The sequence below is a fragment of the Nicotiana sylvestris genome, chromosome 2, assembly GCF_000393655.2.
Source record: "Nicotiana sylvestris chromosome 2, ASM39365v2, whole genome shotgun sequence".
Taxonomy (NCBI): Eukaryota; Viridiplantae; Streptophyta; class Magnoliopsida; order Solanales; family Solanaceae; genus Nicotiana; species Nicotiana sylvestris.
The window spans coordinates 131,523,855-131,536,563 of NC_091058.1; the positions used below are offsets into that span (position 1 = coordinate 131,523,855).

At 37.0% G+C, this 12,709-nt stretch overlaps 2 protein-coding genes across 2 annotated transcripts; one reads left to right on the forward strand and one right to left on the reverse strand.

Annotated features, from left to right (window-relative positions):
- Positions 1–322: 322 nt before the first annotated feature.
- Positions 323–1,567, reverse strand: LOC138885594 (uncharacterized). The gene is made up of 2 exons (XM_070166557.1): positions 848–1,567; positions 323–646 (listed from the first exon to the last, which is right to left on the reverse strand). Exons 1-2 carry the CDS (start codon positions 1,565–1,567, stop codon positions 323–325), a joined length of 1,044 nt encoding a protein of 347 aa, XP_070022658.1.
- A 5,984-nt stretch (positions 1,568–7,551) lies between these two features.
- Positions 7,552–7,968, forward strand: LOC138885595 (uncharacterized mitochondrial protein AtMg00860-like). Its single transcript, XM_070166558.1, has one exon. It carries the CDS (start codon positions 7,552–7,554, stop codon positions 7,966–7,968), a length of 417 nt encoding a protein of 138 aa, XP_070022659.1.
- The last annotated feature ends 4,741 nt before the right edge of the window (positions 7,969–12,709 follow it).

A 12,709-nucleotide genomic window follows, 5' to 3' on the forward strand; every position in this document is an offset into this window, starting at 1 on the left:
ATTAATAATCGTTCGATTCTTTCTCTTTGCAACTCCATTTTGTTGGGGTGAATAAGGTACCGTTAGAGGGCGACGAATTCCATGAGACTGACAGAAGTCATTAAATTCTTTTGAAGTGAATTCGCCTCCTCTATCGGACCTTAAAGCTTTAATTTCATAACCACTTTCTTTCTCTACAAGTACTTTGAAATTTTTAAAAGCAACAAAAGCTTCAGATTTTTGGTTCAAGAAATAAACTCAAGTCTTTCTACTAAAGTCATCAATGAAGAGTAGAAAGTATTTATTTTTACCAAAGGAAGGTGTATTGATTGGTCCACACAAATCAGTGTGAACAAGCTGAAGCGGTTTGGTTGATCTTGACATGGTCTTCTTTGGAAAACTCCTCCTTGCATGTTTTCCAAGAAGACAAAGGTTCACACAATTGATTTGGATGGTTGATTGATGGTATCCCATGTACCATGTTCTTTTCTCCCATTGATTTAAGTGCTTCAAAATTCAAGTGCTCAAATTGCATGTGCCAATACCATGATTCATCTTGAACATTAGCCTTTAAACACTTTGCATCAATTGTCTTAAGATTCAAAAAAAATAACCTATTCTTTGCCATGTGTACTTTAGCAATTAGAGTTCCACTTGAATCTCTAAGCTAAATATGCATATTTTTCATGTGGATGTCATATTGCTTTTCAAGAAGTTGTCCCAAACTTAAAATATTACTTTTTAATTTTGGCACATAATAAACATCTTGAATTAACTTGTGACTACCATCTTTACAAGAGATCAGAATCGTACATATCCCTTCGATTTGAATTTTTGAGGTATCTCCAAAGGACATATTACCTCTCACCATTTTATTGATATCCACAAACTTTTCTTTGCATCCACACATATGATTGCTTGCTCCATTGTCCAAATACCACGAGCTGCAATCATCTCTATCTTCTTCCTTGAGTGCCATCAACAACGTTGACTCAACTCCTTCTTTCTTGTCGTCAACAAGGTTAGCTTTTTCTTCAACATTGCTACTACATTCCCAAGAGTAATGGCCAAATTTATGACAACTATAACACTCAATTTTTGATTTGTCATACCTTTGTCCATTATTTTCTTGGTAGTAGCCACATCCTCTTCCTCCTCTTTGTCCACGACCACGACCTCTGAATGTTTGGTGGATTTTAAATTCATTCTTGAAGTTGTTATTATTAGTTCTTTCTCTTCCATTACCACCACGGCCTCGGCCTCGTCCATTCCCTCGATAGCTTTTTTCACCTCCATAATCCTTAAAGGATGCCTGAGTTTTAAGAAGTTGCTCCAATTGCACTTTTTGTCTCCTCTTAATCTTTTCTTCATGGGCCTGTAAAGAACCCTCCAATTGCTCCACCGTCATAGAGTCTAAATCTTTAGACTCTTCAATAGCACACACCACAAAATCAAATTTAGGTGTTAAAGTGCAAAGGATCATTTCTACCACACGGACATCTTCTATGTCCTCTCCATATCTTCTCAACTGATTTACAACAGCCTTCACTTTTAAACAATAATTTGAAATGCATTCGGATTCTTTCATTTTTAAAACTTCAATATCAGCCCTTTGAGTTTGAAGTTTTACCTTCTTCACCTTGTCAACTCCTTGGAGAGAATTTTGTAAAATCTCTTAAGCTTCCTTTGAAGTGGTAGCATCGGCCACCTTCTCAAACATTTCTTCATCTAAACATTGGTGGATGAGCGTGAGGGCTTGTTGATCCTTCTTCCTTGTCTTTGCCAAGACATCTTTTTCATTTTAAGGTAGAGCTTCCTCATTATCGGGTTTTGCATACCCTCTGTCTACAATTTCCCACATATCCTAACAGCCAAGAATGGCTCTCATACGTAGACATCATTTCTCATAATTATCTTTTGTAAGACGGGGGTACTGAAAAGACAGCGGACCATTATTCGCCATGGTTCTGATACTATGTTGTTGGGAAAAAATAATAATCCCGCTCAGGAATAATATTCACGGCAAATAATAATAAAATAAGAGAGTAATAACGACATCAACTCTTTTAATGGGGTAAAATACAATACCCAAGCGGAGCAATATAACCACTATAATATTATAACTTGGTAGTGTCAAGAGACTACTACAATTTTGAAAGAAATAACACTCTTTATTTAAAGACACCTCACTATAATATGACTACCACTCACTATTTATCTCACAGACAACAATCTGTGGATTACTCCCACTGCTTTGCTTTCTGCTTAGCTTCTCTAGTTTTTTTTGGTGTGTCTTCAATGAGTAATGAATAGCTTCTTTTATAGGCACAATTTTCACCTACCCAACCAATCTGATTGGTTCAAAATTTACAAAGTCCAGCCACCCAAACTTTTGCAAATTTTTTAGCCTCCTATTTTGTCTTCTCCAACTTTACCACATTTTTCTTTATTTAGTAGGTGAGGTATGGACCCCACAATTATTGTATTCACTTAACTGAATTAGAAATGACCTGTTAGGCTGTCTGAATAACTGGTCAAAATGGATACCTACGGGTCAAAATCCAATCCAAACCTAGGCATACAAAATCAAATTTTGAGATGAAAGTTAGATTAATTCAAAATAAATTGAAAAATATGTTAATTTACAATTTCCTCTGCTATTTCCATCATCTTTACATCATTTTCACTTCCCCAATACTGTTTTCTTGATATTGGTTTTGTTTCATTGTAGCAATTTGATCATTTCCCATGCCCCAATCTGTAGCACTGCATGTAAAAACAAAACAAAAAAGGAAAAGAAATCAATCTTTAATTGTTTGTAAAAGTACTTAGACTTATGTGGACAAACAAACTCAGTCATTATCATACTTTCTATGAGGAGGAGAGAGGCTCATGAAAAATAATCTTGTCTTTTGTCTGTCAATTTGAAATTCCAACCAATCTAACCATGTTATTAAGGCCATCTTGTAGCGCCGCAGTTTCATTCCAACCTTCTTGTAGATTGCATCAAAGATTTAAAAAGATCCCCACCTGTGTAAAGATGGCATGGAAATATGAAAAATTTAAGTTCTATACACTGACAATATCAAAAATATTTACACAATCTGATCACCTATAAGGCGACCTGATAAAAATAGTGATTTAGTGTTCACTTAAATCCAAATATGAAATGCTTGGTATAGACTGTGAATTCAAAACTAGTTATTTTCATGGAATAAACTTAAAGAAGTGTCATTTGGGATTCAAGCCACCAGGTGAAGGAATCAAAGATGAGAATATCATCATCAATCAAATGCCTAGCATGTTTTTCAATTGCCTCAATTCTGATAATTCGATCCTAGATACGGTGCTTCACTGGATCATCACAATTTGATTTCACTAGCAATGGTGACCAGTAGAAATCAATTATTGCATTGTATTCCTTCATCATGTTCAGAAATCAAATGACATGCACGGAATATCAACAAGAATTTCACACACACAGCACATATATAACTCACTCAGGACCAGATCTATTATAATTATCTAGTCAAAGTAGTTAAGCAAAATCAATCATATTAGGGAGTCAAGAAATGAATCTAGGCGTCACAACTAAGGCACACACTCCTCTCAAGGCACAACAAAGTCAATAAAGATTGCCTCCAATTAACACGACACTAGCTTTTTTACTTCTAAGAAAAGAAAAACTAACTACACCTGATTCAAGCAAAACTCTTGGAAAAGAACCGCGGCACAAAGAAAAACTACGGAGCAATTGTTACACAACCTAACAGAAAAAGAGTAAAAGACATTTTTTAAATAAATAAAAAATTGATTTTTTTTGTTTTTATTTTAATCCCTCAAGAAAATTGTCTAGGAGATCCATCGTTGGAAAAGTCTCAATCTTTTTTTTAAGAATGACGAAGAACACACAAAGATAAGAGAAAACAATACACATATACATATTTATATCTCGCACCCCACACTTTAAATTATGGCATGTCTCCATGACACACAAATAAAAGGCAAGAGGTAAAGGAAACCCCTTGAATTTATTCTATTTTCGAGAACTAACGAACTCTGATTTTGAATTTATTACTCATTTTCATGCATTAAGATTCTTTTTTAAAGCTCATTAGGTCCAATTCATCTGAGGATATCTGCAAGACCCGCTCTTTTCTTTCTTGCTTGGCCTCGTTTTGAGCAGTGAATTGTTCCTTCGGGATGATCCTCAACTTGTTCATGCATTCTTTCACAACATTAATACATGCATTTTCCTGTAAATCCCAGTAATAACATTCACGTGATCAAGGTTAAAATAAAAAAACAAAGAAGAAAAGTCATGTGAATATTCTTCTAGCATGTCCAAGACCATTTGTTTTTCATTCTCTTTTACTAAAGGTTGTAAATGTGAAAAGGTGGATGGGGGTTTGAATTCTTCTTCTATTGCTTCATAATCAACCAAAGCCTCATCTTCACTCATCTTAATTGAATCATAGCCTTCTTGCAAAGTGAAAAGTTCTCTATGTAGATGCTCTTCTTCTTGGGTAGGCTCATTCTCACAAGGTATCTCTTTCATATATTAACCATCAAAATGTAATGAGCTTTCTAAAAGTATACTTACTAATTGACTTATATGCATTGCTAGGTTCTTAATGGCTTCATCATTTTGTATAAATCTCTCTTTAATACTATTTATGAACTCATACATAAGCTCTTCGAAATTACCATAATCCTATTGGGTGGTTGTCTCACTTCACTTTCATTCCAGTCATAGTCAGGGTATTCGTTCCATCTAGAGTTAAGATTGTAGCCATATGAAATCTCATACTCGTAGGAATTAGAAACAGAGTGAGACTTTTCAAAAGATGAACCATAGGAGGAATACTATTAGGTTTGGGAAGCTTATGTCGGAAGATGAGATGTATAAGAGATTAGGGATTCAATACAAGATCCAAGGGCCCAAATTTTTTTAATCCAACGGTGGAGATAATTAGGTATTTAGTGGGTTGTTATGTGGAGTTGGGCTGTTATAACATAATTGACTTGAGCCCAAAGAATTCAGTTTTGGACCGGTACAATTTCTTTCTCCCTCTCAAATATTCTAACTCCCATTCTCTCTTCTCGATCTTTCTTCTTCTTCTTCTTAATTTATCTTAATTCTTCTTTCAGGATTGAGCTTATCGATGGAGTGGCTCTTAATCAATTTGTAATAGTCCAATGTAATTGAGTTGAAGATCAATAAATAAAGCTGATTGTTGAATATTCAGTATTCTTTAGCTAATTTTGCATTTCAATTTTATAAGTCCATTACAATTGGTATCAGGGCAATTTGCTCGCCAATTCAAGATGATAGGAGCAGAAACAAGGTCTAAGTCTCCGGATGAATCAGTCAAAAAACTAGAAGCACAATTACAGAGCTACATGTTATCAAATGACTGGAGAATTGAAGAATTGGGCAACAAAATTGACAAACTGTTGAAGAAAGTGATTTCTCCACAAGGAGGGATTTTGGAAGCGCACCAACTAAAGGACTGCAGCTTATGGGGTCTGGTAATCGCATGCGAGCTGGGGAAAATGGAGAATCTTCATTGGGTCGATCAAAAAGGAATTTCTCTCATTCAAGGTGGAAAATTCCATATTTTGAAGGAGAAGATCCATGTGCCTGGTTGCGCAAATGCAAGAGGTACTTCCAGTACAACCACATAACAGACCCACAACAGAAACTGGAGGAAGTTGTTCTTTACCTTAATGGTAATGCTGAGTCATGGTTTTTCTCCTATCACATCAGTAAAGGCATAGTTAGATGGATAGATTTTAGTATAGAAATTTGTAATAGATTCCAAGGAGCAACTAATAGTAAACTGAATCTAATTGGTGAATTCAAAAACATTGAACAAAAAAGATCTGTTAATGAATATCTGGAGGAATTTGAAGAATTGAAAGCATAGGTGCTGTTTAGAAATCTTATAATTCCAAAAAAAAATTGTAAAATTCTTCATTGAAGGATTGAAGGAAGAGATTAGACATTCAGTTAAAATGTTGGATCCCTATTCTTTCAGTAAAGCTGTAGAGAAGGCTAGACATTAGGATAATCTCTTAGAGTCCTTGAGTAAGAAGGAAAGATTTCAAGGGGTTAAGTGCAGGGCATATAAACCAAGCTACTAAGTTTCCTAGCAACTCAGTTGGTATCTAGGGAAATAAGTTGTTTAAGAGTAGAAGGGCTCAAGGATTATGTTACAAATGTGGGGATAAATATTACCCAGGGTACTTGTGCAAACAGAAGCAGTTGAATGCTATCTCTGCAACCATTGATCAGGAGGGAGAGGAACCAACAAAGATTGGGTGTGAGGAAGCAAACCTAGAATTACAGGAAGAAGCTATAGATGAGGCAGTCAGCTTGAATGCCTTGTCAGGAACTTAGGTCCCAAACACCACTAGGTTGAAAGGAGAATCTAAAAAGAACGGTATGTCTATTCTGTTAGATTCAGGCAGCACATATTGTTTTCTAGATATGGAAACTGCTAAGAAGATTGGGTGTGTAATCAAAGATACTTCTCCTACGAGGGTTATTGTGGCCAATAGAAATTATGTGATGAGTTATCACACTTGCCCTATTTTCAAATGGAAAATTCAAGGAGTGGAGTTTGAAGACTCTGTGAGACTTAAGATTAGGTGGCAATGAAATGATTCTAGGAGAATATTGGATGAAGAAGCACAATTCTGTGCTCCTGGACTTTATGGAATATAAGGTAGATGTTACACATAAAGGGAAAAGGGTAGAATTGAAAGGCATCTATAGTCGGGGGAATTGAGAAGCATGTCTGCTTATGGAGTAAAACAACTTATTAAAAGGGGGAAGACAGTATGGGCTCATTTGTTTATCATTTCAGCTTCAGAAGTGTAGAGTTAAGAGAATGTACCCCAGCTATCAACTCAATCATTCAGCAATTTCTAGATGTATTTGTTGAACCCACAACTCTACTACCAAGGAGGAATCATGTTCACCACATTCCTCTGAAAACATATGCTAATCCAGTCAGTATAAGGCCTTACAGATATAGCTTTTTTCAGAAGAATGATATAGAAAAATAGATTAATGGCATGCTCCACAATGGGCTTATCCATCCCAGTCACTCCTCTTTCTCTTCTCATGTTCTACTAGTTAATAAGAAAGATGGGAGCTGGAGGTTTTGTATTGACTATATAGAACTAAATAACATAACCATAAAAGGCAAGTTTCCCATTCCTTTAGTGGATGATCTGATGGATGAATTATGTGGGTCAAGCATATACTCTAAAATTGATTTAAGGCCAGGATATTATCAGATTAGAATAGGGGAAGGAGGCATCTATAAAACAGCATTTAGGACTCACTTAGGGCACTATGAGTTTAGAGTTATGCCTTTTGGCCTAACTAATGCCCCAACCACTTTTCAGTCCTTAATGAATCAAGTTGTTAAACCCTACTTGAGAAAATTTATTTTGGTATTCTTTGATGATATTTTGGTCTACAGTTCTTCCATTACTACTAATGTGGTCCATCTTAGAAAGGTATTAGAAGTACTAAGAGTATAAAAACTCTATGCCAAGATGTTCAAGTGTTCATTTGGGCAACCTAAGGTGGATTACTTAGGCCACATCATATCTGGAGAAGAAGTGGCTACTGACCCTTCCAAAATTAAGGCTATGTCTACTTGGCCTGTTCCCAAATCAATTAAAGCTTTAAGGGGATTTTTGGGACTGACATGCTATTACAGAAGATTCATTAAGTCCTATGGAATCATTAGTAGACCTCTAACCAACCTACTGAGGAAGAATGCCTTCCAATGGAATCAAGAAGCTGAACAGGAATTTTCTCAGCTTAAGGAAGCCATGATAATAGCTCTTGTACTAGCTCTAGCAGACTTTACTAAAAAATTTATCATTGAGACTGATGTTTGTTCAAAAAGAATGGGTGCAGTGTTGATGCAAGAAGACAGGCCTATTCCTTTTTTAGCAAAGCACTAGCTCCTAGACACTTGGGGGTGTCAACCTATGAGAAGGAATATATGGTTGTGTTATCTGCTGTGGACAGATGGAGACACTATATACAAGGCAGTCATTTCATTATTAGGACTGACCACCACAGTCTAAAGTACCTATTAGAACAAAGGGTAACCACTGCACTACAACAAAAGGGATTGACTAAACTATTGGGACTGGATATGAGGTCCAGTACAAAAAGGGCACTGAAACGGGGTAATAGATGCCCTATCTAGAAGATTGGAAAAGGAGCCTACACTAAATGCTATTTCTGCAGTAGAACCTATATGGGTGAAGGAGATAGAGATGTCTTATGAGCATGACCCTGCAGCCTTGCAGTTTATAATTGTGCTGGTTACAACACCTTGGGCTAAACCTAAGCTCACTTTGACTCAAAGAGTCATAAGATAAGAAGACAAGATTTATGTAGGGAGAGGAGTTGATCTAAGTCTTAAGATATTTGAAGCTTTACACCAGTCACCTTTGAGAGGCATTCTGGTCAACAGGGCACGTACAAGAGTATCAATTCTATATTCTATTGGCCAAACATTAAGGATGACATAAACAAATGGGTTTCTAAGTGTGACACTTGTCAAAGAGTCAAAACAGAAAATGTACATCCTTCAGGGCTTCTACAACCCTTACCTATTCCTGAATTACCATGGCAAGATATAGCCATGAATTTCATTGAGAGTCTACCATCTTCTTACTAAAAGAATGTTATTTTTGTAGTGGTTGATAGACTGACCAAATATGGTCACTTCTTAGCTCTAAAACATCCTTACACAGCCCATGATGTGGCTACCCTTTTCTTGAAGGAGATTAACAAGTTACATGAGCTGCCCAAGACTATTGTATCAGACAAGGATCTCATTTTCAGCAGCCATTTCTGGAAGCAGATATTCAAGGCTACGGGTACCAAACTCACCATGTCTACAGCCTGCCACCCTCAAACAGACGGCCAGACTGAAAGACTCAATGGGTGCCTAGAGTCCTATCTTAGGTCTATGGTCTTCTCAGAACCCAAACAATAGGTCAAGTGGCTGCCATTAGCAGAGTGGTGGTATAACACCAACCACCATAGTTCACTCAAAATTACCCCCTTTCAGGCACTCTATGGATTCATTCCTCCACAGATACCATTGGGATCTCTACCTCATTCAATACACTCACAAGTGGGAGCATGCATAGCACAACGACAACAAATGTTACAGCCTCACATTCTACACGATTAGTATAGAAGTGTAGCGTGAGTACATAAATAACATGTACCCAGTAAGTATCCAGTTTAACCTCGAAGAAGTAGTGACGAGGGATCGAAATCGATACTTAATATGGGCCAATAAATAAAATACGAAAATTCTAAATAGTCATGGAATACATCAATAATAATAATAATAACATAATAACAAATAGTAAATAAGTGATTCTTTAACTAAAAGTCAATTTAAAATCTCCACTGACGCATACTAACTTCAACAAATACGGGCCATCAAGTAAATTATAATTTCTCAAGTCATAAAATAATATCAAGTGTAATCGGACTTCGAGCATTATCACACATAATTTATGCCGAGGTCGTACGGTCCGATCCAGAATAATATGTACACTGCCGAGGGCCGACCGGCACGAACCATAGATGCATCTATTGTACTTCCGAGGCATTCGGCCCACTCCACAAGAAGAGAGAATACACTACGAAGATTCGATTTAACGGTTATCACAAGACTAATACATGAGGCACAATTTCTATCAACAGCCAAGTAACTCGTTAAAACTTAAAGTAAGTGAAGTTCGATCTTTAAGAATCCTTTACCAAGTCTCAATATAATTTAAGCACTTAAATTAACAAGTATAGTGCAAACAATACAAGTAATTTCATGATATGTTCCTAAAACTACTCGGACCTATGCATGATTTGTAGCTACGCACGGACTCTCGTCACTTCGTACGTACGTAGCACCCACAATTAGAAGCAAATAGTAATTTAAAACACATATGGGGTAAATTTCCTCTTACAAGGTTACGCAAGAGACTTACCTTGTCCCAAAGCTCACTTTCCAGCCCACAAATTCGCACTAAAGCCTCAACTTGGTGCCAAACAATCTGAAGCTAGTCAAATATTATATAAATTAATCAATATACACTCACAAGTTCATGATTTAGCTATTAGAGTAATTATCCAACCCAAACTAGAAGATTCCTAAAATTCATCCCCAGTACCACATGCCCGGATTTCAAAAAAAATCGAAGATAAATGTTACCCATAACCTCACAAAATCAAATATATAATTTCTACCCAATTAAATAGTCATTTTTGTGATTTAGTCTCATTTTTATCAAAACCTAAATTTTCCAATAATCTCCTAAAATTTCCACAATTTCTATGTTAAAATCTACCCATATGTCACGACCCCATTTTTCCTCCGTAGGATGTCGTGACGGTACCTAGTCTCTAAGACTAGGTAAGCCTAACAATTGTACCAAATAATTGAATATTAATCTTAAACTTAAATCTCAATATCTGAAACAAATAAAACTGCAATTCACAATGATTACGATTTCCAAAACCTGGTAGAATTAAGTCACCAGCTTCTAATAGAAATATAAGTGCCTCTATACATCAGTGTCTAAAGTGAATAAGGAAAAATGACATAATAAGGATAGAGGGGGACTCCGAGATCTGCAGGCACTAGCAGAGGTACCTCAAAGTCTCCACGTACTAACTGCTCACTGATATCGGGCCTGGTAGGAGGTACCTGGATCTGCATAAAAAGATGTGCAGAAGAGTGGCATGAGTACACCACAACAGGACCCAGTAAGTGCCAAGCCTAACCACGGTAGAGTAGTGATGAGGTCAGGTCAGCGCCCTACTAGAATAAAAAGGAAACAAGGCAAAGGATATAATAATATAATGAAAAGACTGAGAATTTAACAATGAGAAATTACAGAAAGGTAACAACACAGCAAATAGGGGTAAGCAACAAGGGCGCTCCCGAGGTACCGCTTCGTAGTTCCAAAAGTAAATACACAACATGGGATCTTCTGAGGTACCATATCATAATCCTAAAAGTAAATATGCAACATGGGAGCTCTCGAGGTACCTCATCGTAGTCCCAAAAGTAAATATGCAACAGGGGAGCTCCCGAGGTACCACCTCATAGTTCGAAAAGTAAATACACAACTCGTAACCGATGGAAAAACGAATTTACAATAAGGAATTCTACAGTTAAAGACTGGATACAAAATCAAGGAAAAAACAAAATTCAACTAAGTATGTTACACAGTTTGCAAGTAAGGATTAAAACACATAGACATGCGATATTAGGATAAACATGATAACTACACATGCTAAGGCAACTCAGTTAACGAATTAAAAGAAGACTACTCATCAAGAACCAGATTTTTCAACATTTAACCCAAGTACGCACTCGTCACCTTGCATCTACGTTCTTCATGTATTTCAAATACCATAGCAGTACCAAAACCTAAGTGAAATTTTCCCCACACAAGGTTAGACAAGTCACTTATCTCAAATCAAGCTCAACCAGTCAATAAGAACGCCTTTCCCTCGATTTTCCGACTCTGAATGTCACAAATCTATTCAAAAGCAATTATATACTACAAATATAAGTATAAAGAACTAATCTAAATAAAGAAATCATGACTTTAACAAGAAATTAGAAAATCGTGCCAAAAAGTCGACCCAGACCTACGTCTCGAAATCGGGTAAAAGTCATAAAATACGAACACTCATTCAACCACGAGTCCACCCATACCAAAAATACTCAAATCTGATACCAAAACCTCGATCAAAACCTCAAAATTCGGACTAAGAACCTTACACCTTCTTCCCCCAATTTTACAACCCAAATCCTTAATTAAACGAAGAAATTAATGATAGATTAGTGATATAATTAAAAATGAATCAAGAATCCTTACCCAAACGTTTCCTCTGAAATCCCTCAAATTTTTGCCTCAATCCGAGCTCTCTACGTCCCAAAATGAAAATGAGATCAAACCCTCATTTTTTTCCCTTTTTCTGCCTAGTGAATCCGCATTTGTGGTCTCTGAGTCGCATCAGCAAAGCCGCACCTGCGAAAAAACCATCGCAATCATGGTCCTAGCTTAAGTCAAAAATTCCGCTTCTGCGGACAAAAAATGTGCTTTTGCGCCCTCATTTCTGCGGACGGTGTCCGCTTCTGCATTCCCAGGCCTTCTGGCCAATGTCGCACCTGCGACCAACCTTTTGCATCTGCGGGCCCGCAGATGCGGTCAAGACCTCGCACCTGCGATCCCAGCTAGGTTAAGCCAATTTCACATCTGAGATCCAAACCTCGCTTATGCGAGTCCGCACCTGCGGCCAATCCCACCACATGTGCAATGACATCAGAAATAGCCCAACATCAGCCATTCCTCTAAGTCCAAAAATGGTTCGAAAATGATTTGAATCACACCCGAGGCCCCCAGGACCTCAACCAAAAATACCAACAAGTCCTAAAACATCATACGAACTTAGTCGAGCCTTCAAATCGCATTAAACAACGCTAAAAATACGAATCGCACTCCAATTCAAGTTTAATGAATTTTAGAACTTCAAACTTATACATACGATGCCCAAACCTATCAAATCAAAGTCCGATTGACCTCAAATTTTGCATGTCACACCTCTATTTTCCACCCCGGCGAGGGTGCGAGAGGTTTTCTCCAATTTAAGGACAGTCGA